At 45.1% G+C, this 25,421-nt stretch overlaps 1 protein-coding gene across 8 annotated transcripts in view; it reads left to right on the forward strand.

Moving 5' to 3' along the window:
- Nucleotides 1–1,545: 1,545 nt before the first annotated feature.
- depdc5 (DEP domain containing 5, GATOR1 subcomplex subunit) overlaps nucleotides 1,546–25,421 on the forward strand; it is a 187,707-nt gene continuing 163,831 nt past the window's right edge. For all 8 annotated transcript variants that reach the window (XM_070887542.1, XM_070887544.1, XM_070887545.1 and 5 more), the window contains exons 1-10: nucleotides 1,546–1,652; nucleotides 3,919–4,006; nucleotides 6,231–6,277; nucleotides 8,290–8,375; nucleotides 9,337–9,420; nucleotides 10,590–10,639; nucleotides 11,732–11,801; nucleotides 17,220–17,298; nucleotides 18,228–18,289; nucleotides 20,216–20,285. In XM_070887542.1, coding sequence (XP_070743643.1) covers nucleotides 1,595–1,652; nucleotides 3,919–4,006; nucleotides 6,231–6,277; nucleotides 8,290–8,375; nucleotides 9,337–9,420; nucleotides 10,590–10,639; nucleotides 11,732–11,801; nucleotides 17,220–17,298; nucleotides 18,228–18,289; nucleotides 20,216–20,285 — 694 coding nt within the window. In that variant the 5' untranslated portion in view covers nucleotides 1,546–1,594. The remainder of the gene's footprint in view (nucleotides 1,653–3,918; nucleotides 4,007–6,230; nucleotides 6,278–8,289; nucleotides 8,376–9,336; nucleotides 9,421–10,589; nucleotides 10,640–11,731; nucleotides 11,802–17,219; nucleotides 17,299–18,227; nucleotides 18,290–20,215; nucleotides 20,286–25,421) is intronic.

A 25,421-nucleotide genomic window follows, 5' to 3' on the forward strand; every position in this document is an offset into this window, starting at 1 on the left:
GTTCTGTGCTGGGGCCCCAGCTGTTTACATTGTACATTAATGATTTAGACGAGGGGATTAAATGTAGTATCTCCAAATTTGCGGATGACACTAAGTTGGGTGGCAGTGTGAGCTGCGAGGAGGATGCTATGAGGCTGCAGAGTGACTTGGATAGGTTAGGTGAGTGGGCAAATGCATGGCAGATGAAGTATAATGTGGATAAATGTGAGGTTATCCACTTTGGTGGTAAAAACAGAGAGACAGACTATTATCTGAATGGTGACAGATTAGGAAAAGGGAAGGTGCAACGAGACCTGGGTGTCATGGTACATCAGTCATTGAAGGTTGGCATGCAGGTACAGCAGGCGGTTAAAAAAGCAAATGGCATGTTGGCCTTCATAGCGAGGGGATTTGAGTACAGGGGCAGGGAGGAGTTGCTACAGTTGTACAGGGCCTTGGTGAGGCCACACCTGGAGTATTGTGTACAGTTTTGGTCTCCTAACTTGAGGAAGGACATTCTTGCTATTGAGGGAGTGCAGCAAAGATTCACCAGACTGATTCCCGGGATGGTGGGACTGACCTATCAAGAAAGACTGGATCAACTGGGCTTGTATTCACTGGAGTTCAGAAGAGTGAGAGGGGACCTCATAGAAACGTTTAAAATTCTGACGGGTTTGGATAGGTTGGATGCAGGAAGAATGTTCCCAATGTTGGGGAAGTCCAGAACCAGGGGTCACAGTCTAAGGATAAGGGGTAAGCCATTTAGGACCGAGATAAGGAGAAACTTCTTCACCCAGAGAGTGGTGAACCTGTGGAATTCTCTACCACAGAAAGTAGTTGAGGCCAATTCACTAAATATATTCAAAAAGGAGTTAGATGAAGTCCTTACTACTCGGGGGATCAAGGGGTATGGTGTGAAAGCAGGAAGGGGGTACTGAAGTTTCATGTTCAGCCATGAACTCATTGAATGGCGGTGCAGGCTAGAAGGGCTGAATGGCCTGCTCCTGCACCTATTTTCTATGTTTCTATGAACTCCAGTTGAAGGGGTGGAAGTTGCCTGTGTGTGGATTTTTTTAACGTGTGGTGACCGTTGCACACCAGCCACCACACGGGCTTGACAGAGCTAGGTCTTTATCCAGTGACAAGGGTTAACCAAGCCGTCTGGAGACCTGCTCTGTCCACCTCATTATAGATGGGATAAATAAGCAATATTTAAAAAAAAATGTACAATAGATTAATTTGGATGTTACCAGCAAAAAGAGGCAACAATTTAGAAGAGATTTTAGGGCTTTTTCACAAGAGCGGAGGTGGTGAAGGTGTAAACTAAAATAAATTCAAGATTATAAGGGGTCATGATTTTGTTTTACAATATCGTTGACCAGTGAAACAAAGAACACAAATTTAAGATGATTGCAAAAAGAATTAAATGGAGGTCAGAAAAAAATACTTAGAGCAGCAATAATTACAGCCATTGGCACAGGATGCTGCAAACTTTCCCTCCGAATGCTTTTGAGTGTCACACCAACAGTGCCCCGCAATATATATATATCCGGAGTGAAACAGACGGCGGGAGCCAGTCGCTGGGCGGAGGCCGGCATGTTGGTTCGGCGGCACCATGAGAACCAACAGAGTTTATAAACTGTGGATTCACAAGAAGGGCTTCGGGGGCAGCGGTGAGAGCGGGGCTGGAGGCGGAGTGTGTGTGTGGGGGCAGTGAAAGCGGAGGCGGAGTGTGTGGGAGCGCCGGGAGAGAGAGAGAGAGAGAGAGAGAGGGGGAGCGCCGGGCCCGGGGGACAGCGTTGGGCCCAGGGCTTTCGTGACATTTGATCCCCGGCGAATGGGGTAGGGTAGGGTAGGGGGCCGCTCTCTCCCTCCCAGCGGGGGATTGAACCGGCTCCTCCTGCTCTCTGTCTCTGGCCCAGCAACTGAAGGGAATTCGACTGAACCCAAAACCGTTCCTGTTTAATGGCCTCGCCCTCCCCACAACATCACAACAGATTATCTGGTCATTATCACACTGCTGTGTGTGGGAGCTTGCTGTGCGCAAATTGGCTGCCGCGTTTCCTACATTACAAATGACTACACTCCAAAAGTACTTCATTGGCTGTAAAGTGCTTTGAGATGTTTGGTGGTTGTCAAAGGTGCTATATAAATGCAAGTCTTTCTTTCTTACAACCCCACCACCCCCTGACTGTGGCCCTTGGTCACCCCATCGCCCACTGAACACCTTTAGCTGCCTGGCCCTAACCTCTGGAATTCCCTTCATGAGCCCTTTTGCCTCCTCACCTCCTCTCCTTAAGACCTCATTAAGATCCACCTCTTTGACCAAGCTTTTGTCACCCTCCTATCATAGAATCATAGAAATTTACAGCACAAAAGGAGGCCATTTGGCCCATCGTGTCTGAGCAGGCCAACCAAGTGCTATCCAGCCTTGGTCTGTAGCCCTGTAGGTTATGGAACTTCAGGTGCACATCCAAGTACTTTTTAAATGAGATGAGGCTTTCTGCCTCTACCACCCTTTCAGGTAGTCAGTTCCAGACTCCCACCACCCTCTGGGTGAAAACATTTCTCCTCAAATCCCCTCTAAACCTCCTACCAATTACTTTAAATCTATACCCCCTGGTTATTGGCCCCTCTGTTAAGGGAAACAGGTCCATCCTATCCACTCTATCTAGGCCCCTCATAATTGTATACACCTCAATATGGTCTCCCCTCAGCCTCTGTTCCAAAGAAAACAACCCCAGCCTCTCCAATCTTTCCTCAGAGCTAAAATTCTCCAGTCCAGGCAACATCCTTGTAAATCTCCTCTCTACCCTCTCCAGTGCAATCACATCCTTCCTGTAATGTGGTGACCAGAACTGCAAGCAGTACGCTAGCTGCGGCCTAACTAATGTTTTATACAGTTCAAACATAACCCCTCTGCTCTTGTATTCTATGCCTCGGCTAATAAAGTCAAGTAGCCTTCTTAACCACCTTATCTATCTGTCCTGCCATCTTCAGGGATCTGTGGACATGCTCCCTCTGTTCCTCGGCACTTCTCAGTATCCTACTATTTATTATGTATTTCCTTGCCTTGTTAGCCTGCCCCAAATGCATTACCTCACATTTCTCTGGATTGAATTCCATTGGCCACTGTTCTGCCCACCTGACCAGTATATATTCCTGTAGTTTACAGCTTTCTTCTTCATCAACTATTTCCTTCTTTAGCTTTGTTCCATTTAAAAAGAAAAATGCCTCCTGTGAAGTGCCTTGGGACATTCTTTCGATATTAAAAATGCACTATTAAAAATACAAGTTCTTGTTTTTGACTCTCAGGACTATGTGAGCACAGCAAGTATCTGATGCTGAGTGGACTTTCACAATATTCTGAGTTTGAAAGGCCTGCAATGAGGTGGTAGAATATAACTTGCACCCCCTTCAGTCCCAGATGGCACAGCCTCTTGCTGGGCTACAGGTTTATGGCCACAAGTTGACATCCAACGTCTCAACCAAGTGCCCATGCTTTATGTGTGAGTCTAGACAGTGAATATTGGCAGGCTATTTCACCATGGGGAAACTCCCACTCAGCCGTATCCTCTCCTCCCACAATATCCGCACATGTAAGATGAATGAGTGGGAAACCTAGCTGATTTTGTTTCATCTCTTTAGCCTCTAGGGAGCTGAGGCCAGTTGAATCACTCTCTGCGATCAGCTAACGCAACACAGATCAGCAATCAAATGCCATTTTCTTAACCTTTGAGCCTTTTCTTGAAGAGGGGTTGGTTGGGGTGGGAGTAGGGCATCAGGAAGTATTTATGTAACTCTCTCCCTCCAAACATTCAAATGGGTGAGGTAGTGTCTGTGACAGTAGATCTTATATGCTCTATGGAAAGTGTGGCCTTGATGGGCTGACTAGTCTTTCTTCTTCCATGTTGTCTTTCTGTTTCTTGCTTCCTTTAGACTATGAGCTGATGGTGAACCCCAAAGTCTTCCCCCAGGTGAAGCTGGGTGATATTGTGGAGATTGCATATATCAATGATGAGTACAGGTAAATATATTAGCACCATTTTAATGAATTGCTTTCTGTCGAATGTTGCTTATTATAATGCACACCCTTCCTGGGACATATGCAACCCAGAAAGTTTAATGTTTTGATGGAATGTATTTTTTGTAATTAATCTTCAGAGTTAAAATATCTGTGTGAAGCCTCAATAATTCTAAGATGGACAGGCACATCTCTACATTTTTGTTTTGCTTGGACTAATTTAGATTTATGTGGAAAATTTGGTGTGGGTGTGAAGGAATGTCAGAAAATGAGTTGTGTGGGTGCAGTGTGCTGTCGATACTGTGCTGTGGGGCCCAGAAGAGACGTGGGCCCAGAGGCATCACGAGCCAGCCTACACTGCGATATGTGTGTGCACTAGGTCCATGCAGCAGAGCAAGACTCCAGTCATCTTAGTTAACCCTTGCCATTGGACCAAGACCTAGCTCTGTCAAGCCCGTGTGGTGGCTGGTGTGTAACGGCCACCACACGTTTTAAAAAAAATCCACGCACAGGCATCTTCCACCCTTCAGGATATAGTTCGGGATCCGGAATATCATTGAAACACCTGTGAGCTCATCCGCTTTCGGCGTGGAAGCAAGTCATCCTCGTTTCAAGGGACTGCCTATGATGATGATGACTGCATCACAGCAGGGAATTGCACCCATGTAACCTAAGCTCAGCAGGGTAGAGTGCCAACGAGCAGGATGGAGATAGGAAGACAGAGGATGAGCAGCCCGGGGATGTGGCTCTTCCTTGAAATGCAGCATTGGCAAGACCAAGAGCTGGATTGTCTGACTGCCCCAGTTGTGAAATGTAATTGGGGGAGGGGGGAGGGAAAGGCCTGAAAGGAGAAGGATTATGTAACTGTAAACGGGAGGACGAGAAGTAATCGTATATTACAGTAGAACCCCACTAACTCTACCAGCAGCAGCATTGGTCAAAAGTGGCTGACTTAGTGAAGAGTCACTTGGAGACTTCAGTCCCAGTTTATTTTTCAGCAAAGCTGACCGGACTGTTAAATGTGAATTTAACACAGTCAAACACAGTTTAAATGGACCAGAACATGCTCACGATCAATGCAAGATTCTAAAGGATGTTTTGCCACAGAATAGACACGCATTACAGCTCCACCCTCCTAGATGTCTCCCTTCTTCATCTTCCAACCTCACATTACAATGGTCTTGCTAAAAGGCCATTACATTAACCCCTCTATGGCACTTATTTTTAATTTTACATGAGGTATTAGCTCAACATACCAAGACTCAAAGGCTTCTCTCTATCTCTATCTATCTATCTTTCTATCTATCTATCTATCTCTATCTACCTATCTCTATCTCTTTCTATCTATCTTTATCTCTATCTAGCTATCTATCCTTATCTCAGATGTAAAATGAGTATTGGACCTTTACATAAAAAAGGCTGTTTACTAACCAGGGCGTAATTTCTATTGACCATTCACACCAGTCTCTCTAAACACGGCTGCTAATTGGGGTTCAATACACTATCCAATTCAGAGTCAATTGTGCAGCCCCTGCTGCCAACAGCCAATGACGTGTGAAGAATTGTAACTTCACAAATGAGTTTTGCTGATTTTAAAGTTATGCCTTTTTATACATGAGGGGAAAGTCACTTGTTTCTGGGAGGGGGCCGGGTTAATGTGCCGGCACAGTGCCACAGAGCAACGATGGACACCGGTTCAGTTTCCGCTCGGTGCAGATATGAGCCATGTGTGCCCCTGTCACCAAAAAGAACAAACTTAAAATTGAAATCTCCTCCACAAAGCTCACAGGTGCAAACTGTCACAGAGGTCCATGTGGAAGGTTTCTCCGAATCTCTGTGTGTGAGGGGGATTCAGCTGGTGGCTTAAATCTCCTAAACTTCTCTCAACTGACCGAATGTGTTAACTGAGCTTCCCTCTGAGATTGCCGCCTTACTGAGGTGTCCTGGGCCTGGCCAATAATTATTCCTCAACCTATGTCACAAAAGCAGATTCTCTGCTCATTATCACGGTGCTGCCTATGGGAGCTTGCTGTGCGCAAACTGGCCGCCCCGCTTCCTACATTAAAACAGTGACTGCACTTGAAAAGTATGTCATTGGCTGTGAAGTACTTCAGGGTGACCTGAGGATGTGAACGGTGCTAGAGAAAGGCACATCTTTTTTCTTTTCTTTTTTTCTTTCCTTATACGTGTTGTGTGATAATTATTATATTGTCTCTCTTATTTGCAGCCCTCTTCTTCTTCAGGTGAAGTCTTTGAAAGAAGATCTGCAGAAAGGTAATGCCTTGAATTATTTTGCATGTTTACTGCAGTGGCTGGGAGAGGCAGGGAGGGTGGAATTCCACAGTCTGCACGGTGTCTGTGTTACACTATCCAGATGATCGAGGTAATAGGCAACCTTGGGGCCAAAACTGAGAGTGAGATGTTCTCTAATCTACAAACTATCAATGAATGGGTGTTCTGAAGTCTGAGCTGGGCTTGAATCAACTCTGCACAGATGGGCTATAGCCCACAGCACAAAGCTGCTCTCCAGCTGGGAGATTGGGTGGATAGTGAGAAAGAGAGATGCTGTGTCTGAAGGGGGAAAGCACCGTGTTCTCCTGAGTTCTGGATTGAAGCGTTATAAGAGGAAAGTATTGCAATTGTATAGTGCCTTACCAGCAAAGAGAGGAGCGTCTGTTTCTGGAGGTGCTGGTTGAGGGGGGAATGTTGGCCAAGACAGGTAGAGCTCACTGCTTCTCTCCAAATACCTTGGGATCTTTAACATGGAAACAAGCAAAACACGGCGGGTGCTGAAAATTCGAAATAAAACCCGAAAATACTGGAAACACTTTCTCACTGCACAGATGCTGCCTGACTTGCTGAGTGTTTCCAGCATTTTCTGTTTTTTATGCAAAATAGAAAATGTTTGGTTTTGTTTCGCCTTGTGCTGGGACCCTCGGGCCCACGTTACACGCAGCCGCAGCCAATCGCCCCACCCCCCCACCCCAAGGCAGGTGACAAACACGGCTCGGAGCTGAAATGTCCGTAACACCTCTGACCTCGGGGAAATGAGCCGGGGTGCCGATAATGGTGGGCTCCGGTCCCGCCCCATCGGATCTGCACTGTGGAGGGGCCCAGAGGATAACCTGCCCCGCTGGCCTTGAAAACATTCAATAAATCTATTCCCTTTCTAACTGCTGCTGCTACTTCTCTCCCAATTTGTATCCAAGTTAAACCCTCCCATTAACTCCATGTTTTCTGCTTGATCTGTGGAGTCCTTACAACCCGGCGGCCTCAATATACTGTTGTTGTGGATCCTTCCCTGTTGCTGAGTGCTACCCATACTGATTGTCCTCTCTGATCCCTCCCTTCCTCACGCCTCTATAAATCTTGCTCTCATTCATATTTTCCATTTTCTTTCAAAAATTCTTGTCTCCTGGTATATTTAGCTCCTGCTCTTGCCCAGACTGCATCCACGCCTCTGGAATTGTACTCTCCGAAATGATTTTAAACCTTTCTCCTCCCACCTTGTGCTATTTTAAAGCTTACCTCACCCCCTGCCTTACTAGCTGCAATTCTTCCCCACTCCTTTTCTTCTTCTTAGGCAGTCCCTCGAAGCGAGGATAACTTGCTTCCACGCCAAAAAAGGATGAGTTCACAGGTGTTTCAATGAGGGATCTGAAATTCCAGATCCCAAACTACAACCTGAAGGGTGGAAGATGCCCGTGCGTGAATTTTTTTAATGTGTGGTGGCCGTTGCACATCAGCCACCACACAGGCTTGACAGAGCTAGGTCTTGGTCCGGTGGCAAAGATTAACCAAGACGCTTGGAGACCAGCTCTGCTGCACGGACCGAGTGCGCACACATATCGCAGTGTGGGCTGGCCCGTGCTGCCCCTGGGCCCTCACCTCTCCTGGGCCCCGATCAATCTCTCGCCGCTCCTTCGCCCCGACCTCGCCGCTCCTGCTGTACCTGCCCATGCTCCAATCACCGACCCACTCCTCTATTTACCCTCAGTGTGTGGATATTGGTGGTGGTTTGGTTTACGCGTCTTGTTGGTGTACAGCTACCCCGCTCCCACCACCTCCGATCTTGTCACAGTGCCCGAGGAATCTGAAATCCTTACAGAAGTGTAGCGACTGCAATGTGTTTTGGGACTGTGTTGCCTCGTAATGTTTATATTAAAAGCGTATGTGCATCAACTTTCTTTTGTTCAAATAATTTCTAATTGATGTATGTGGAGGAATGAATGACTTCATTGTGATGTAAGTTTAATCGCATATTTTGTGCTTGTTGCTTGCTTCAGAAACTATTAGCGTGGACCAGACAGTGGCCCAGGTGTTTAAACTCCGAGCTTACCAAGATGTCTATGTTAATATTGCGGATCCCAAGGTCAGTATTGTGTTTTATTTGTATTCCCCCACCCCACTCCCTGGGTCCTGTATGTTATGTTTCTGGCATCCTTAAGCAGGCATGCATGCCGTTTCTCCAGGATTCCTGCTGAAGTTACGGTGGGAGATCAGGAGAACCGCGCAGAAATTCTCCCTGTTCGTGATTAAATCTAAACAGTGCAGCAAGTGCTGCTTTCTGCTTTTCTTGCAGTTTCTTTGGGTGAGACAGATGTGCCTTCTCTTGCTCAAAGTGCATCATTCAGGATGAGATATTATATTTGGATAAAGCCCATGGAGTTTGATGCATCGAGGTCGGAGCTGCTGACCACTGGAATGTGTCTTAAATCGCTTTTGCCTTTTGGAGGCAGTGCTGTCAATCAATTGTGATCAAAGGAGCAATCACACAGCCCACACACTCTCAGAATACAATTAACATGAAGCTAGTCGCCTGAATGTTGAGGTTAACATGTGGAATACAAGCAGCCCACATGTGCTCTCGCCCTTGCAGTATATAGTTTCATTTCACACCCAAAACAAACTCTTTTATTGTAAGTAGTTCCTGACAAACGATCTTCCCTTTCTCCAATCTGACCGTCTCTATCTTCCATTTTGAAACTCAGTTCCTTTTGCCTTTAAAACGAGCATGTAAATTAGGCGCTGGTGACATCGCTCGTGAAAAACTTTACAGCGGCCTCCACTGCCACCGGGTAAATGGGGCTTAACTGATAGTAGTCGGTAATTTCTGTAGTTTCAGAGTGCCTCGTACCGTTTAATAATGTAAAACATTTGGGACTGTCCGGAAGTGCTTGTATTTCACGGTTCTCCATTGTTGGCGAGCGTCCGTATGACCAGGTCGCGCTGTGTTTAGATCAGTTCTACTTTTGTCACAACCAACTTTTGGAAACTGTTTATTTTCGGATGTGTCCTAGCTGTAAATATTTCTGTCTCTGAATATTTAACAGGACGTTACCCTCGATCTGATGGAGCTTACCTTCAAGGACCAGTACATTGGGCGCAGCGACATGTGGCGCCTGAAGAAAAACCTGGTGAGTTGTGGATCACTTCATTATACTGCATTCGAGCCCTAACCTGCTCATGAGTTGCTATTTTTGTGGGGTGATCATACCATCCCTTAAACGTCTGCCAACCTGAGCATCATAGAAACAAGAGCAGGCCATTCAGCCCCTTGAACCTGTTCCGTCTTTCAGTTAGCTCATGGCTAATCTTTACTCCATTTACCCGTCTTGCTTCTGTAACCCTTAATACCCTTGCCTAACAAAAATCTATCAATCTCGGTTTTGAAGTTTTCAATTTACCCCCGGCCTCAACCATTTTTTTTGGGAAGAGAGTTCCTGATTCCCACCACCCTGCGTGTGAAGAGGGTACTTCCTGACATCACCCTTGAACGGCCTGGCTCTAATGTTAAGGTTCTGCCCCCTTGTTCGGCACAGTATCTGTGCGTTTCACTGAGCTTCGCTGCAGTGTGCATGAGGACGGTGTTTCGGTGATACTGGGTGTAAACCTATTGGATTCACTGTATATCTCCCATCTGTTGGTGCTGGTACTGATTGCGTGTACAGGCAGCAACTCGGTCCGCCCGTGGGTATATGCTTGAGATTCTTCACCCGGGGGAGGTAACTATTCAAGCTGTGTACGGTACAAAAGCCAGGTGCTTCCCACAAAGAGGATCGAGCCAACCTCCTCCAAACATCTGCCATCCAGTTCCAGTGCCTGTCAGGCTGTGGTTTTGAAAGCAACCTGGGATGTATAAGAAGTATTATTCATTGTCAAACTGTGAATTTTGTGTTCTGGGGATGTCACTTCTTCAGTGGATTGTCTCAGGCCAGCATTGGAGGCACCACAGTGTGTGCCGTCCCTAAACTCCGAGCTGGTGTCTCCTGCCGCCAGCGGGGACCGTACCCTAACCAGCATGTGTTCCTCGGGTGAATTCCTGGGGCTGTACGGCTGGGACCAATCTGGCATCATCTTTAGCTCGAGGAATAGCTGCTCGTGCATGGCGCTTATGAATGCTGCTTGAGCATAGACTGTGCACGCAATCCACGCTGCAGTTAACACTCAGTGGGTAGGAAGCGGGGCTCTGACATGTAAATCGTCAGGCGTTTGTAATAAACTTCAGAGATAGGATCATGCGATATGTTTATACAGCGGAACACTAGTGACCTCTGATATTGTAAGGCTTGTCTATCTCTTCCAGGTTAACACCTGCGCTTACATCACACAGAAGGTGGAATTTGCTGGAATAAGGTCAGATTTGTAGTTCTGTAAACATGTCAAATCTTGAAAATATTGTTGATGAGAATATCCTCAGCATGACTGGAGCATTGGCATATGACACCATCAGTTGTTGGGTATGGTTTTGTCCTCATGACCCGACCCGCCATTCCCCCCCCCCCCCCCCCGCTTCAAAACACAAACCTGCGACTGTGCTCCTGATGTGGCCCTGAGCGATGTGGGGAAGTGCGAATGGGCAGGACTCGTCAGCTCTCGCGTGCCCCCTCACAGCCAGCTCGTGGCAGCATTGGTGGAGGCTCAGCGGCGGGTCCGCTGCCTCGGGTATTGGGGAAGGACAAGCGAGGAAGTTCTGGTAAACCTTTCTATAAAACACTGGTTCGGCCTCGACTGGAGCGTTGTGGCCAATTCTTAGCATCACACTTTAGGAAGGGAGTCAAGGCCTTGGAGAATGTGGGTGCAGAGGAGATTCACTGGAATGGTGCCAGGGACTTCCGTTATGTGGAGCAGCTGGGATTGTTCTCTTTAGAGCAGGGACGGTCAAGGGGAGTTTCTACCGGCAGAGAGTCGGTAACCGGAGGGCACAGGTTTACGGTTATTGGCAAAAGCACCAGAAGCGAGACCAGGGGATTTTTTTTTTACGCAGCGAGTTGTAATCAGGAATATGCTGCCTGAAAGGTCGGTGGAAGCAGAGTCACTAATAATTTTCAAAAGGGAATGGGATAAATACTTGAAAAGGAAAAAAATTATAGGGCTTTGAGGAAAGAGCGGGGGAGTGGGACTAATTGGACAGCTCGTTCAAAGAGCCGGGACTGGCACGATGGGCTGAATGGCCTCCTGTGCTATATAATCCTATGATGAGAACATTGTGAGCATGGAAAAGGATGGTGTTGGGTTGTGCCCTTGGGGAAGCAAAAAGTCGAGTTTTAAATTTACAGGATTATACGTGAGAAAGCTCTACATTCTGTTTGTCTTCAATCGAATCCTGACAGTGACCATGCACTATTTATTTCATTCTTGCTGAGGATTCTCTCTGGGTGGAGGTAATGTTTGTTAGATTTCTGTATTACTGGTTAAGATGCTAGTTATGTTTATTCATTCCTTTAGAGCACAAGCAAGTGAACTTTGGGTCAAAGGTGAAAAGGTCACCTGTGGATACATAAGTGAAGATACCCGGGTAAGAATTCATCTGTGACCATGGAGTTTCACTCTTCCCGTGAGGTCTGAGCTCATAAGAACATAAGAAATAGGAACAGGAGTAGCTCCGCCATTTAATAAGATCATGGCTGATCTGATCATGGAGTCCGCTACGCTTCCCTGCCTGCTCCCCATAACCCTTTATCCCCTTATCGTTTAAGAAATTCTATTCCTGTCTTAAATGTATTCAATGTCCCAGCTTCCACAACTCTCTGAGGCAGCGAATTCCACAGATTTACAATGCTCAGAGAAGAAATTTCTCCTCATCTCTGTTTTAAATGGGCGGCCCCTTATTCTAAGATCATACCCTCTAGTTCTAGTCTCCCCCATCAGTGGAGACGTCTTCTCTGTATCCACCTTGTCAAACCCCCTCATAATCTTATATATTTTGATAAGATCTCCTCTCATTCTTCTGAATTCCGATGAGTAGAGGCTCAACCTACTCAACCTTTCCTCATAAGTCAACCCCCTCATTCCCGGAATCAACCTAGTGAACCTTCTCTGAACTGCCTCCAAAGCAAGTATATCCTTTCTTAAATATGGAAACCAAAACTGCACGCAGTATTCCAGGTGTGGCCTCACCAATAACCTGTATAACTGTAGCAAGACTTCCCTGCTTTTATACTCCATCCCCTTTGCAATAAAGGCCAAGATACCATTGGCCTTCCTGATCACTTGCTGTACCTGCATACTATCCTTTTGTGTTTCATGCACCAGTTCCGGTCCCACTGTGCTGCAGCACTTTGCAATCTTTCTCCATTTAAATAATAACTTGTTCTTTGATTTTTTTTCTGCCAAAGTGCATGACCTCACGCTTTCCGACATTATACTCCATCTGCCAAATTTGTGCCCACTCACTTAGCCTGCCTATGTCCTTTTGCAGATTTTGTGTGTTGTAGAAGTCCCCACCACCTTGCTTTTTGGGGATGTGGCCGTATTTCCCATCCCGAGTTGCCCCGAGAAGGTGGTGGTGGGCCGCCACCTTGAATCGCTGGTAGTGGTTTGAGGTTTGATGCCACTGAATGTCTTGCTTGGCCACATCAGAGTTAATGTGGGACTGGAGTCACGTATAGGCCAGACCGGGTAGGACGTTGGGTCCTTCCTTCCCGAAAGGACATTAGAGAACCAGTTGGGTCTCCGCTGCAGTTCCAGCAGAGATCCGCTCGCTTCTCACGGATGGGAAATTAAACCCGGAGCCATCTGGTCTGTGCTTCAGTATCACAATGTGTGGTGCCTTGACCCACTGAGCCACCAGGGAGCTATGTGGTACAGAGCTGTGTGATGTACAACGGTCACCACACGTTTAAAAAAAAATCCACGCACAGGCATCTTCCACCCTTTCAACTGGAGTTCAGGACTGGAATATCGGGTCCTTCATTGAAACATCTGTGAACTCGTGTGGAAGCAAGTCATCCTCGTTCGAGGGACTGCCTATGATGATGATGTGGTACAGGGAGCCATTCAAGTGGGGGGAGTAAAAAGAAACGTTGTAGTGGTAGGGGACAGTACAGTTAGGGGGATAGATACTGTTCTCTGCAGCCGAAAGCGTGAGTCCCGAAGGCTGTGTTGCCTGCCTGGTGCCAGGGTTAAGGACATCTCCTCTGGGCTGGAGAGGAACTTGGAGTGGGAGGGGGAAGATCCAGTTGTCATGGTCCACGTGAGTACCAACGACATAGTTAGGACAAACAAAGAGGTTCCGCTGAGGGATTATGAGCAGCTAGGGGCCAAATTAAAAAGCCGAACCACAAAGGTAATAATCTCTGGATTACCACCTGAGCCACGAGCAAATTTGCATAGGGTAAGTAAGATCAGAGAGTTAAACACGTGGCTTCAAGACTGTTGTGAGAGAAAGGGGTTTTGGTTCATGAGGCACTGGCACCAGTACTGGGTTAAGGGGGAGCTGTTCCGTTGGGACGGGCTCCACATAGACCGTGCTGGGACTAGGGTCCTGGCGAATCGAATAACTAGAGCTGTAGAGAGAGCTTTAAACTAATTAGTGGGGGGGAGGGTTCAGGTGAGCAGAAATTTAAAATGTCAAAGAATAAGGAGAAGTCAATAGAGCAGGGTAGCACTGGGGGAAATGAAAACCAGAGCGTGACAGGAAGGGACAGAATGTATAAACATAAAAGTGTATCAGAATGCATGCAGCATTCAGTACAAAATAGATGTGTTGAAGGCAGAAATAGATATAAATGGATATGATCTGATAGCCATTACAGAGATGTGGTTGCAAGGTGACCAAGGCTGGGAACTGAATATTTAGGGCTATTTAACAATTCGGAAGAACAGACAAAAGGGAAAAGGAGGTGGGGTAGCTCTGTTAATAAAGGATGAGATCAGTGCGTTAGTGAGAAATGATATTGGCTCAGAAGATCAAGATGTTGAATCAGTTTGCGTGGAGATAAGGAATAATAAGGGGAAAAAGTCGCTGGTGAGCGTAGTCTATAGGCCCCCAATCAGTATCTACACTGTTAGACAGAGTATAAATCAAGAAATAATGGAGGCTTGTAAAAAAGGAACGGCAATAAGCATGGGCGATTTTAACCTTCGTATTGATTGGCCAATGCAAATTGGCCAAGGTAGTCTTGAGGGAAGAGTTCATAGAGTGTATCCGGGATAGTTTCCTTGAACAGTATGTTGCAGAACCAACCAGGGAGCAGGCTACCTTCGATCTGGTACTGTGTAATGAAACAGGATTAATAAATGAACTTTTCGGAATGAGTGACCATAGCATGGTTGAATTTCAAATTCAGTTGGAGGGTGAAAAAGTTGGATCTCAAACCAGTGTCCTAAGCTTAAATAAAGGAGACTGCAAAGGTATTAAGGCAGAGTTGGCTAAAGTGGACAGGGAAAATAGATTGAGATGTGGGATGGTTGACATGTAACGAGATATTTCATAACTCAACAGAAATATATCCCAATGAGAAGGAAAGACTATCCATGGCTAACTAAGGAAATGAGGGATGGTCTCAAGTTGAAAACAAATTGGCCAAGACTAGTGGGAGGTCAGAGGATTGGGAAATGTTTAAAAGCCAACAAAACAACTAAAAAATTAATAAAGAGAGGGAAGATAGATTATGAAAGTAAACTAGCACGAAATATAAAAACAGATAGTAAGAGTTTCTACAAGTACATAAAAAGGAAAAGAGTGGCTAAAGTAAATGTTGCTCTCCTAGAGAATGAGACTGGGGAATTAATAATGGGGAACAGGGAAATGGCAGAGATTTTGATCGGATATTTTGTATCGGGCTTCACGGTAGAAGACACGAAAAACATCCCAATAATAATCGAGGGGCTAAAGGGAGGGAGGAACTTAATACAATCACTGTCACTAAAGAAGTAGTACTCAGCAAAATAATGGGACTAAAGGCGGACAACTCCACTGGACCTGATGGCCTGCATCCTAGGGTCTTAACAGAAGTGGCTGCAGAGATAGTTGATGCATTGGTTGTAATCTACCAAAATTCCCTGGATTCTGGGGAGGCCCTAGCGGACTGGAAAACCGCAAATGTAACGCCCCTATTTAAAAAAGGAGGCAGACAGAAAGCAGGAAACTATGGACCAGTTAGCCTAACATCTGTCGTTGGGAAAATGCTGGAGTCCATTATTAAGGAAGCAGTAGCAGGACATTTGGAAAAGCATAATTCAATTAAGCAGAGTCAGCATGGTTTTATGAAAGGGAAATCTTTTTGACAAATTTGCTGGAGTTCTTTGAGGATGTAATGAGCAGGGTGGATAACGGGGAACCAGTGGATGTGGTGTATTTGGATTTCCAGAAGGCATTCGATAAGGTGCCACATAAAAGATTACTGCACAAGATAAAAGTTCACGGGGTTGGGGGTAATATATTAGCATGGCTGGAGGATTGGCTAACTAACAAAACAGAGAGTCGGGATAAATGGGTCATTTTCCGGTTGGCAAACAGTAACTAGTGGGATGTCGCAGGGATCGGTGCTGGGCCTCAAGTATTTACAATCTATATTAATGACTTGGATGAAGGGACCGAGTGTAATGTAGCCAAGTTTGCTGCTGATACAAAGATGGGTGGGAAAGCAAATTGTGAGGAGAACACACAATCTGCAAAGGGATATAGACAGGCTAAGTGAGTGGGCAAAAATTTGGCAGATGGAGTATATTGTAAGAATATCCACTTCGGCAGAAAAAAATAGAAAAGCAAATTATAATTTAAAGGAAAAAATTTGTAAAGTACTGCAGTAGAGAGGGACCTGGAGGTCCTTGTGCATGAAATACAAAAAGTCTGTATGCAGGTACAGCAAGTAATCAGGAAGGCAAATGGAATGTTGGTCTTTATTGCAAGGGGGCTAGAGTATAAAAGCAGAGAAGTCCTGCTACAACTGTACAGAGTATTGGTGAGGCCACACCTGGAGTACTGCGTACAGTTTTGGTCTCTATTTAAGGAGGGATATACTTGCATTGGAGGCTGTTCAGAGAAGGTTCACTAGGTTGATTCCACAATGAAAGGGTGACTTATGAAGATAGGTTGAGTAGGTTGGGCCTATACACATTGGAGTTCAGAAGAATGAGAGGTGATCTTATCGAAACATGAGATAATGAGGGGTCTCAACAAGTTGGATGCAGAGAGGATATTTCCACTCATAGGTGAATCTAAAACTAGGGGACATAGTCTCAGAATAAGGGGTCGCCCATTTAAAATTAAGATAAGAAGGAATTTCTTCTCTGAGGGTTGTAAATCTGTGGAATTCTCTGTCCCAGAGAGCTATGGAGGCGGGGTCATTGAATATATTTAAGGCGGAGTTCGATTTTTGAGCGATGAGGGGGAAAAAAGGGTTAAGGGAAGCGGGCAGGGAAGTGGAGCTGAGTCCATGATCAGATCAGCCATGATATTAAATGGCGGAGCAGGCTCGAGCGGCCAAATGGCCTACTCCTGCTCCTATTTCTTATGTTTTAAATCGTAATTTTTTTATCACCCACCATTTGCGTGAGGATTGCGGCAGTTGAAGTTGTGGGCTGATCAAAGTGTAATTGGCCTCTGCCACAGTCTTGCCATTGTTGTGTGAAGGCTCTGTGCCTTCGGCATTATCAGAAGTTGCTGCTGCTTCTGGCATGTGATGTGGTTTGAGGGAATTAGTTGCTGATGTTTGGGAGAAAAGACCCCACAATATGGAACTCCCAATAAAATCCAAAGGGAGACATTAAAGGGCAGACTGAAAGGGCAGGATTGCGATCGATGCCAAATTTAGCAGGTGTAAGAATGGAAGATCAGTGCAGGGAATGGGAAAAATTCATACCAGGTATATAAAGTGTGGGAAAATATCATTTTGAGTCTGCACTCCTGTAATGGGGATAATTGGAAGTGGCTCCTGTATATGGGGAAAAAGGTTAAATTGTGACTAACATTATTGGTGTCCTTTTAAAGGTGGTGTTCCGATCTACCTCAGCCATGGTCTATATTTTCATCCAGATGAGCTGTGAGATGTGGGACTTTGACATCTATGGTGAGACAATTTATAAAAAGATGTACGCTATAGGTGTGCTGTATCACATAAAAGCATCAGTCAGGAACAGGAGCCATGTTCTGTGACCCTACTTGCAGTGCTGTGTCTCCGTTTCAAACTAATCTGTGGGCCAAGAATTTTAAATATTCATTGTTCTGATGCAAGATTTTCACAGTTTAAGTGGACACGGTATGATGGTTTCACACACACACGGTTCTGTGCCTTAATCTTGCTGACAGCCCTGGTAAAGTCTACTCTGAGATGGAGGGGCCTAAATGGCAAACTAGCAACTCAAAGTTGAATAGAATTATTGGAAATTCACAGTTTTAAAGAATCAAACTATTGGTACAGCCTGTATTCTAATTATTGGCTTCCTGTTCCTGAAAAGCTCAGTTGCTGTCAAATATTGAGGTAATATCAATTCTCGGAGTGGTGTCGCTGCCTCCTATGTTTCCAATGTACTTTGGCCAGTATCTGAGGCTGAACTAGGTTATTTGTTTTTAAAACCATTTGTTCTGTCACCCTTGTGTATATAAGATATGAGCAGGCATGTTGCTGCCACCCCTTCCTCATTCACTGGAAATCGAGATATTTAAAACACAGAACTCTTATTTAACAGAACTTATTTTTATTTTCTCATGTAGACAAATAATTCTGGAATAAGTTTGTAGTTTAAAACCACAGTAGCATCTCCTGCCTTCCCTTTGTTGAAGTGTTTCCATAATCTCTGATCGGTCTGGCTGTGTGTCGGACTGATGTATGAACAGTGATGCTGACGGGTCCTAGCCTGATGAGAATTTAAGATGTTGGACTTGGTGAAGTTTTCCACTTTCCGCCACTGAATGAGGGAAGGCAGTAGCAGATTGCTGATGTTTCTTTCAATGATTGGACTGTTCTCTAACCATCCTGCCCATTTCTTTCGGACTTAGGTGATTTGTACTTTGAGAAGGCTGTAAATGGTTTCCTTGCTGACCTACTTGCCAAATGGAAGGTAAGAAAGGAGTATAACAACGGAATGTGGAATATGAGATCAGTTTTGCCTGTGTGTGTGTGTGTGTGTGTATCTCAAAATTTCAATGTTTTTATGGAAAACATATGTATTGGGTAACGGATAACAAACTGGCAATATATTTAGTTAAGCCCTGCCCTGAATTTTCATCCTTTTTCTAACCACCTTTCCTGTAAGCACTGATTCTAGTTGGGGTACAGTTCCACAAGTGTTGCCAGCCGTCTGGTACCTCCCCACCCACCTACCAGTGACTACTCTTGATGTGTGAATCTAGATGGTGAGAATTAACAGGTATTTTACTGAAGGGATATTGCCCGATTATGGCCTCACCACCACTTCTCTCAACCTCTCCACGGTCTCTAAATTGTCAAACTGCTTTTCCGACATTCAGTTCTGGATGAGCAGAAATTTCCTCCAATTGAATATTGGAAAGACTGAAGCCATTGTTTTCGGTCCACTAACTCCATCCATCTCCTCATCTCCTGTCTGAGGCTGAACCAGACTGTTCGCAACCTTGGTGTCATATTAGACCCTGAAATGAACCTTCAACCACACATCCGAGGCATAACTAATACCACATATTTCCACCTCCGTCACCCGTCTCTGCCCTTGCCTCAGCTCATCTGGTGCTGCATCCAAGCCTTTGTTACCTCTAGATTTGACTCTTCTAATGCACTCCTGGCTGGCCTCCCACATTCTACTCTACGTAAACTGGAGGCGATCCAAAACTCGGCTGCCCGTGTCCTAACTTGCACCAAGTCCCACTTACCCATCACCCCTGTGCTCGCTGACCTACATTGGCTTCCGGTTAGCAATGTCTTGATTTCAAAATTCTCATCCTTATTTTCAAATCCTTCCATGGCCTCGCCCCTCCCTATCTCTGTAATCTCCTCCAGCCCCACAACAGCCCGAGATATCTGCGTTCCTCTAATTCTGCCCTCCTGAGCATCCCTGATTGTAATCACTCAACCATTGGTGGCCGTGCCTTCTGTTGCCTCGGCCCCAAGCTCTGGAACTCCCTGCCTTAAACCTCTATGCCTCTCTACCTCTCTTTTCTCCTTCAAAACGCTCCTTAAAACCTACCTCTTTGAACAAGCTTTTAATCACCTGCGCTAATTTCTACTTGTGCGGCTCAGTGTCATTTTTAGCGCATAATACTCCTGTGAAGCGCCTTGAGGTACTGAGGTTGAATGGGTCATAGTGAATTGTGGTGCAGGCTCGAAGGGCTGAATGGCCTTCTCCTGCACCTATTTTCTATGTTAAAGGCTCAATATAAATACAAGTTGTTGTCTAGTTTCCTCCAGTTGCCAATATGTGAGGTAAAGTTGGTAGAAGTATAAAATGGATACGCAGTCGATCGCTGCTTTCCTCCCTGGACTCCCTTCAGCATCCTAGGATATGTCTAAGTCACTGTGAAGTGCTCAGTCTCTATGGTACCTCTCCCAGTGGCCATGCTGAGATCTGGAAACTCAACTGCACATGACTGCAGGCTTGTATCTGACACGCAGTGACAACCACCCACTATCATAACCTTTGGTCTATCAACGTGTTTAGCTTCTATTACCCTTGATCAGACCTGAATTCTAACACAAAAGCAAAAGGCAGGGCATGCTGGAAATCTGAAATAAAAACAGAAAATGCAGGAAACACTCAGCAGGTCAGGCAGCATCAGACCTTTCATCAGAATTCTAAAGCTTCTGCAGCATGCAAAATATAACCTATGTATTGAACAGCTCCTCATTGAGTATTAATCTAGTAGCAATAGAAATGAAAATATTGAATAAGATATTCAAACACATGTATGATTTTGCTGTACAAATTTCTGTCGCAATTTTAGTGTCCTATCCAACAAGATAGACTGATTGCAATTTAAAATATCTTTTTTTTTTCCCTCCTTTTTAATTTTAGGATAAGAATTGCAGCCATGAAGTGACAGTGGTTTTGTTTTCCAGAACTTTCTATGATGCCAAGTCAATGGGTGAGTTGGGCCTTTGGTCAGTGGTATTGTAAGGCTCCGAGTTATGGAGTGACCAAAGATTGCATCAATATGCTTTTCCTTTTGGATATTCTAAAAGTTGTTTAGCCCAGGAATCCACGCTAATGGTGCTACTGATTATAATTTGCTGCAACATTGGAAGTTAACTGCAGAGAAATCTGTAACTGATTCAAGCGCAAAATTAAATTGCTTTCAATTCTATAAAACTACTGGTCCAGTGTGAAGCCTAAATCTATCAATGTTTCTGTATTTACAGTCCATTATATTTGGCATGGTCATTAATAAAAATCAGTCATCTGGGTAAATTTGAACAGTTGCAGAACCCGTAATACTTCTTTCATCGTCACCGATTAGAGCACATTGAGCAACACTATCTTTGCTTTGGCTTTTTTGAAGTGCTCCACATCCAAAGCTACTACCTCAGTTAATTAACATCAGTAAGCTATATGTGTGTGTGTGTGTGTGTGTGAGTCAGAAGTTTGTGGCTTCAAGTCCCACCGCAGGACTCGAGCAAATAATCTAGGTTGACATCCCGATACTGAGGGGGCACTATGTTGATGGAGGTGCTGCTGTCTTTCTGATGAGGCATTAAACTGGGGCTCCATCTGCTTGTTCAGGTAAAGTTTCCATGACACTATTTGAAGAGAGGAAGTTCTCCCAATGCCCTAGCCAACTCGCCTCTCAACCAACACCACCAGAGAGGAGAGGAGAGGAGAGGAGAGGAGAGGAGAGGAGAGGAGAGGAGAGGAGAGGAGAATGTAGAAGATAATAGGAAAAAATAGAGAGAAAATTGGTATGCTCCATGCCCAGTGGAATCTTGAGGGCAGGCGGACTCCAACCATAGACATTTACAGCTCAGAAGGGGGTCATTCAGCCCATCGTGCCTGTGACAGACCTTTTTTTCAGATTAGCTATTCAAAGATAATCCTACCATATTCTATCCCCATCGCCCTTCAAATATTTATCCAATTTTATTTTAAAAGATATATTGGCCTCTGCCTCAACCACTCCCTGTGATAAAACATTCAACTCCAACAACCTGCTGTGAAAATACATTTCTCCTAAGCCTCCTAACTTTCTAAGTGCCAATTTAAAATTCATGACCTCTCTGTCACTTGTTCCTCCAAGAGAGGAAATGGTCTTTCCTTATTCACTAGCTAAAAGCTGTTCATTATTTTTTTTAAAACCCTCTAATAACTCTCCTCTTAACCATCTTTGGTACAGTGGAAGTAGTCGCAGTACCCCAAGTCTCCCCTCCTAGCTCGAGTTTTCTGCCTATTGCATCATCCTGGTGAATCTACACTGTACTCTCTCTCTCGCTTTAATGTCCTTTCTATAATGGTATGCACGCAATCTTTACGCTTGTATTCCATGCCTCTGCTTATAGAACTCAATGCTGCATGCCTTTATCAACCTGCATTTGCACTTTCATGAAATTAAGTCTTTTAGTTAATCCACATCTGTCAGTGTCTGTCCATTGAGTGCATTCTCCCAATTCCTGATTTTTATTCCCCCTAGAATGTCATGTCTCACCTCGATCAACATCAAATTACATCTGCTACCTATCGACCAATTCTGCTAACCTGTCTTGTCTTTTTCTGAAGTCTCTTGCACTTCTCCTCATTGTTTGCCAAACCCCCTACTTTTATGTCATCAGTAAATTTCAACATTGTATTCCCTGTACCCAAGTCCAAATCATCTATATAGACCGAGAATAAATGTGGACTCCACATTGAACCCTGGGATACAGCACTTCCAACCTTTCTCCAATCCTTGACTCTGTTTCCTTTCCATCAACCGACTTTGTATCTATGCTGCTATATTTTCTCCTCTTCTATATACCTGAATGTTTCTAACGAGCCTTTTGTGAGTCAGCTTATCAAATGTTTTTGGTGCAGAGAAGATTTACAAGGATGATACCAGAAATGCAAGGGTATACATATCAGGAAAGGGTGAACAGGCTGGGTCTCTGTTCTCTTGAAAAAAAGAAGGCTGAGGGGTGACCTAATAGAGGTCTTTAAAATAATGAAAGGTTTTGACAGAGTGGATACAGAGAGAATGTGTCCACTTGTGGGGAAGAGCATAACTAGAGACCATCAATATAAGATAGTCACCAAGAAATCCAATAGACAATTCAAAAGAAACTTCTTTACCTAAAGAATGGTGAGAATGTGGAACTCGCTACCACAGGGAGTGGTTGATGCGAATCGTATAGATGCATTTAAGCAGAGGCTAGACAAGCATATGAGGGAGAAGGGAATAGAGGGTTACGCTGATAGATTTAGATGAGGAAAGACGGGAGGAGGCTTGAGTGGAGCATAACTAGCATGGACTAGTTAGGCCAAATAGCCTGTTTCTGTGCCGTATATCCGATGTAACCTATGTCTTCTGGAAATCGATGGTTAAATGGATAGAAGATGTAATTCAATCAGTCACTTCTTCAAAAAGTTCTATGTTTATCAAAAACAACTTGCCTTTAACAAATTTCTGCTGACCTTGATTAACCCATGCATTTCTAAATGATTACTAATTTTTTTCTTGAATTACATAAGAACAAAAGAAATAGGAGCAGGAGTAGGACATTTGGCCCGTCGAGCCTACTCCACCATTCAATAAGATCATGGCAGATCTGATCATGGACTCAGCTCCACTTCCCTGCTCGTTCCTCATAACCCTTGACTCCCTTATCGCTCAAAAATTTGTCTATCTCCACCTTAAATATATTCAGTGACCCAGCTTCCACAGCTCTCTGGGGTAGAGAATTCCAAAGATTCACAACTCTCTGAGAGAAGAAATTCCTCCTCATTTCCGTTTTAAATGGATGACCCCTTGGGCCCAAGTTTCCACAGGATAAAAAACAGGCGCCCCTCCGAGCTGGGCGCACGTTTTTCGCGCCTAAAATGGCGCCAGAAAAAAAACGCGCTATTCTCGTGCAGCTCCTTGTCTGTTTGGCGTGGCGCCCAGGGGGGCGGAGCCTACACTCGCGCCGATTTTGTAAGTGGGAGGGGGCGGGTACTATTTAAATTAGTTTTTTCCCTGCCGGCAACGCTGCGCGTTGGAGCGTTCGCGCATGCTCAGTGTGAAAAAAACATTGGCACTCGGCCATTTTTGTAGTTCTTTGTAGCTGTTTAATTTTTGAACATTTTTTAATAAAAGCACATTGCCATCAGCACATCAGCACTGAGGCTTCTTGCAGCCTTCTCACTGTCTCCTTCCCCTCCCCACCCTCCACGGCAACAAACGGCGGTTTCTTCCTCCCCCTCCCTCCCCTCCGTGGCGGCAACAAACCGCTGTCTCCTTCCCCTCCCTCCCCTCCGCGGCAACAAACCGCTGTCTCCTTCCCCTCCCTCCCCTCCGCGGCAACAAACCGCTGTCTCCTTCCCCTCCCTCCCCTCCGCGGCAACAAACCGCTGTCTCCTTCCCCTCCCTCCCCTCCGCGGCAACAAACCGCTGTCTCCTTCCCCTCCCTCCCCTCCGCGGCAACAAACCGCTGTCTCCTTCCCCTCCCTCCCCTCCGCGGCAACAAGCCGCTGTCTCCTTCCCCTCCCTCCCCTCCGCGGCGGCAAACGGCGGTTTCCTACCCCACCCCCCCGCGGCAACCAACGATGGCTGAAGTACTTTCACACAGGTAGGAAGATGGTTTCTTTAATCTTTTCTTTGCTTATAAATGTTTATTCAGGTTGGATTTATTTGTATAATATTTGTAGAAGTATAAATAAGGATTGATTGTAGAATTTAATGACTTCCCTTCCCCCCCCCCCTCCCCCCCACCTTGTTCTGGACGCCTAATTTGTAACCTGCGCCTGATTTTTTAATGTGTAGAACAGGTTTTTTCAGTTCTACAAAAATCTTCACTTGCTCCATTCTACTTTAGTTTGGAGTACGTTTTCACTGTGGAAACTTTCAAATCAGGCGTCAGTGGCCGGACACGCCCCCTTTTGAAGAAAAAATTCTGTTCCAAAGTAGAACTGTTCTACCTCACTAGAACTGCAGAAAAAAAAATGTGGAGAATTGCGATTTCTAAGATAGTCCGTTCTCCACCAGTTGCTCCTAAAAATCAGGCGCAAATCATGTGGAAACTTGGGCCCCTTATTCTGAAACTATGCCCCCTAGTTCTCGACTCCGCCACAAGGGGAAACATTCTCTCTGCATCTACCCTGTCAAGCCCCCTCAGAATCTTGTACATTTCAATAAGATCACCTCTGTCTTCTAAACTCCAATGAGTATCGGCCCAACCTGCTCAACCTTTCTTCATATGACAACCCCTTCATCTCAGGAATCAACCTCGTGAACCTTCTCTGAGCTGCCTGCAATGCAAGTGTATTCTTCCTTTTAAATAAGGAGACCAAAACTGTACACAGTACTCCAGGTGTGGCCTCACCAATATTCTGTACAGTTGTAGCAAGACTGCTCTACTTTTATACTCCATCCCCCTTGCAATAAAGGCCAACATTCCATTTGCCTTCCTAATTGCTTGCTCTACCTGCATACTAATTTTGTGTTTCATGTACAAGGACCCCCAGATCCCTCAGTACCTCAGCATTTTGTAATCTCTCCCCATTTAAAAAATAATTTGCTGTTTTATTTTTCCTACCAAAGTGGATAACCTCACATTTTCCCACATTGTACTCCATCTGCCAATTTTTTGCCCACTCACTTAGCCTATCCCTTTGCAGATTCTTTGCATCCTCCTCACAACTTGCTTTCCCACATATCTTTGTATCATCAGCAAATTTGGCTACATTACACTCGGTCCCTTCATCCAAGTCATTAATATAGATTGTAAATAGTTGAGGCCCCAGCACTGATCCCTGTGGCACCCCACTAGTTACAGTTTGCCAACCTGAAAATGAGCCATTTATCCCGATTCTCTGTTTTCTGTTCGTTAGCCAATCCTCTATCCATGCTAATATATTACCCTCAACCCTGTGAGCTCTTACTTTGTGCAGTAACCTTTTGTGTGACACCTTATCGAATGCTTTCTGGAAATCCAAAGACACCACATCTACTGGCTCCCCTTTATCCACCCTGCTCATTACATCTTCAAAGAACTCCCAACAATTTCTCATACATGATTTCCCTTTCATAAAACCATGCTGACTCCTTGACTGCATTATG

This window comes from Pristiophorus japonicus, chromosome 8, assembly GCF_044704955.1.
Source record: "Pristiophorus japonicus isolate sPriJap1 chromosome 8, sPriJap1.hap1, whole genome shotgun sequence".
NCBI lineage: Eukaryota > Metazoa > Chordata > Chondrichthyes > Pristiophoridae > Pristiophorus > Pristiophorus japonicus.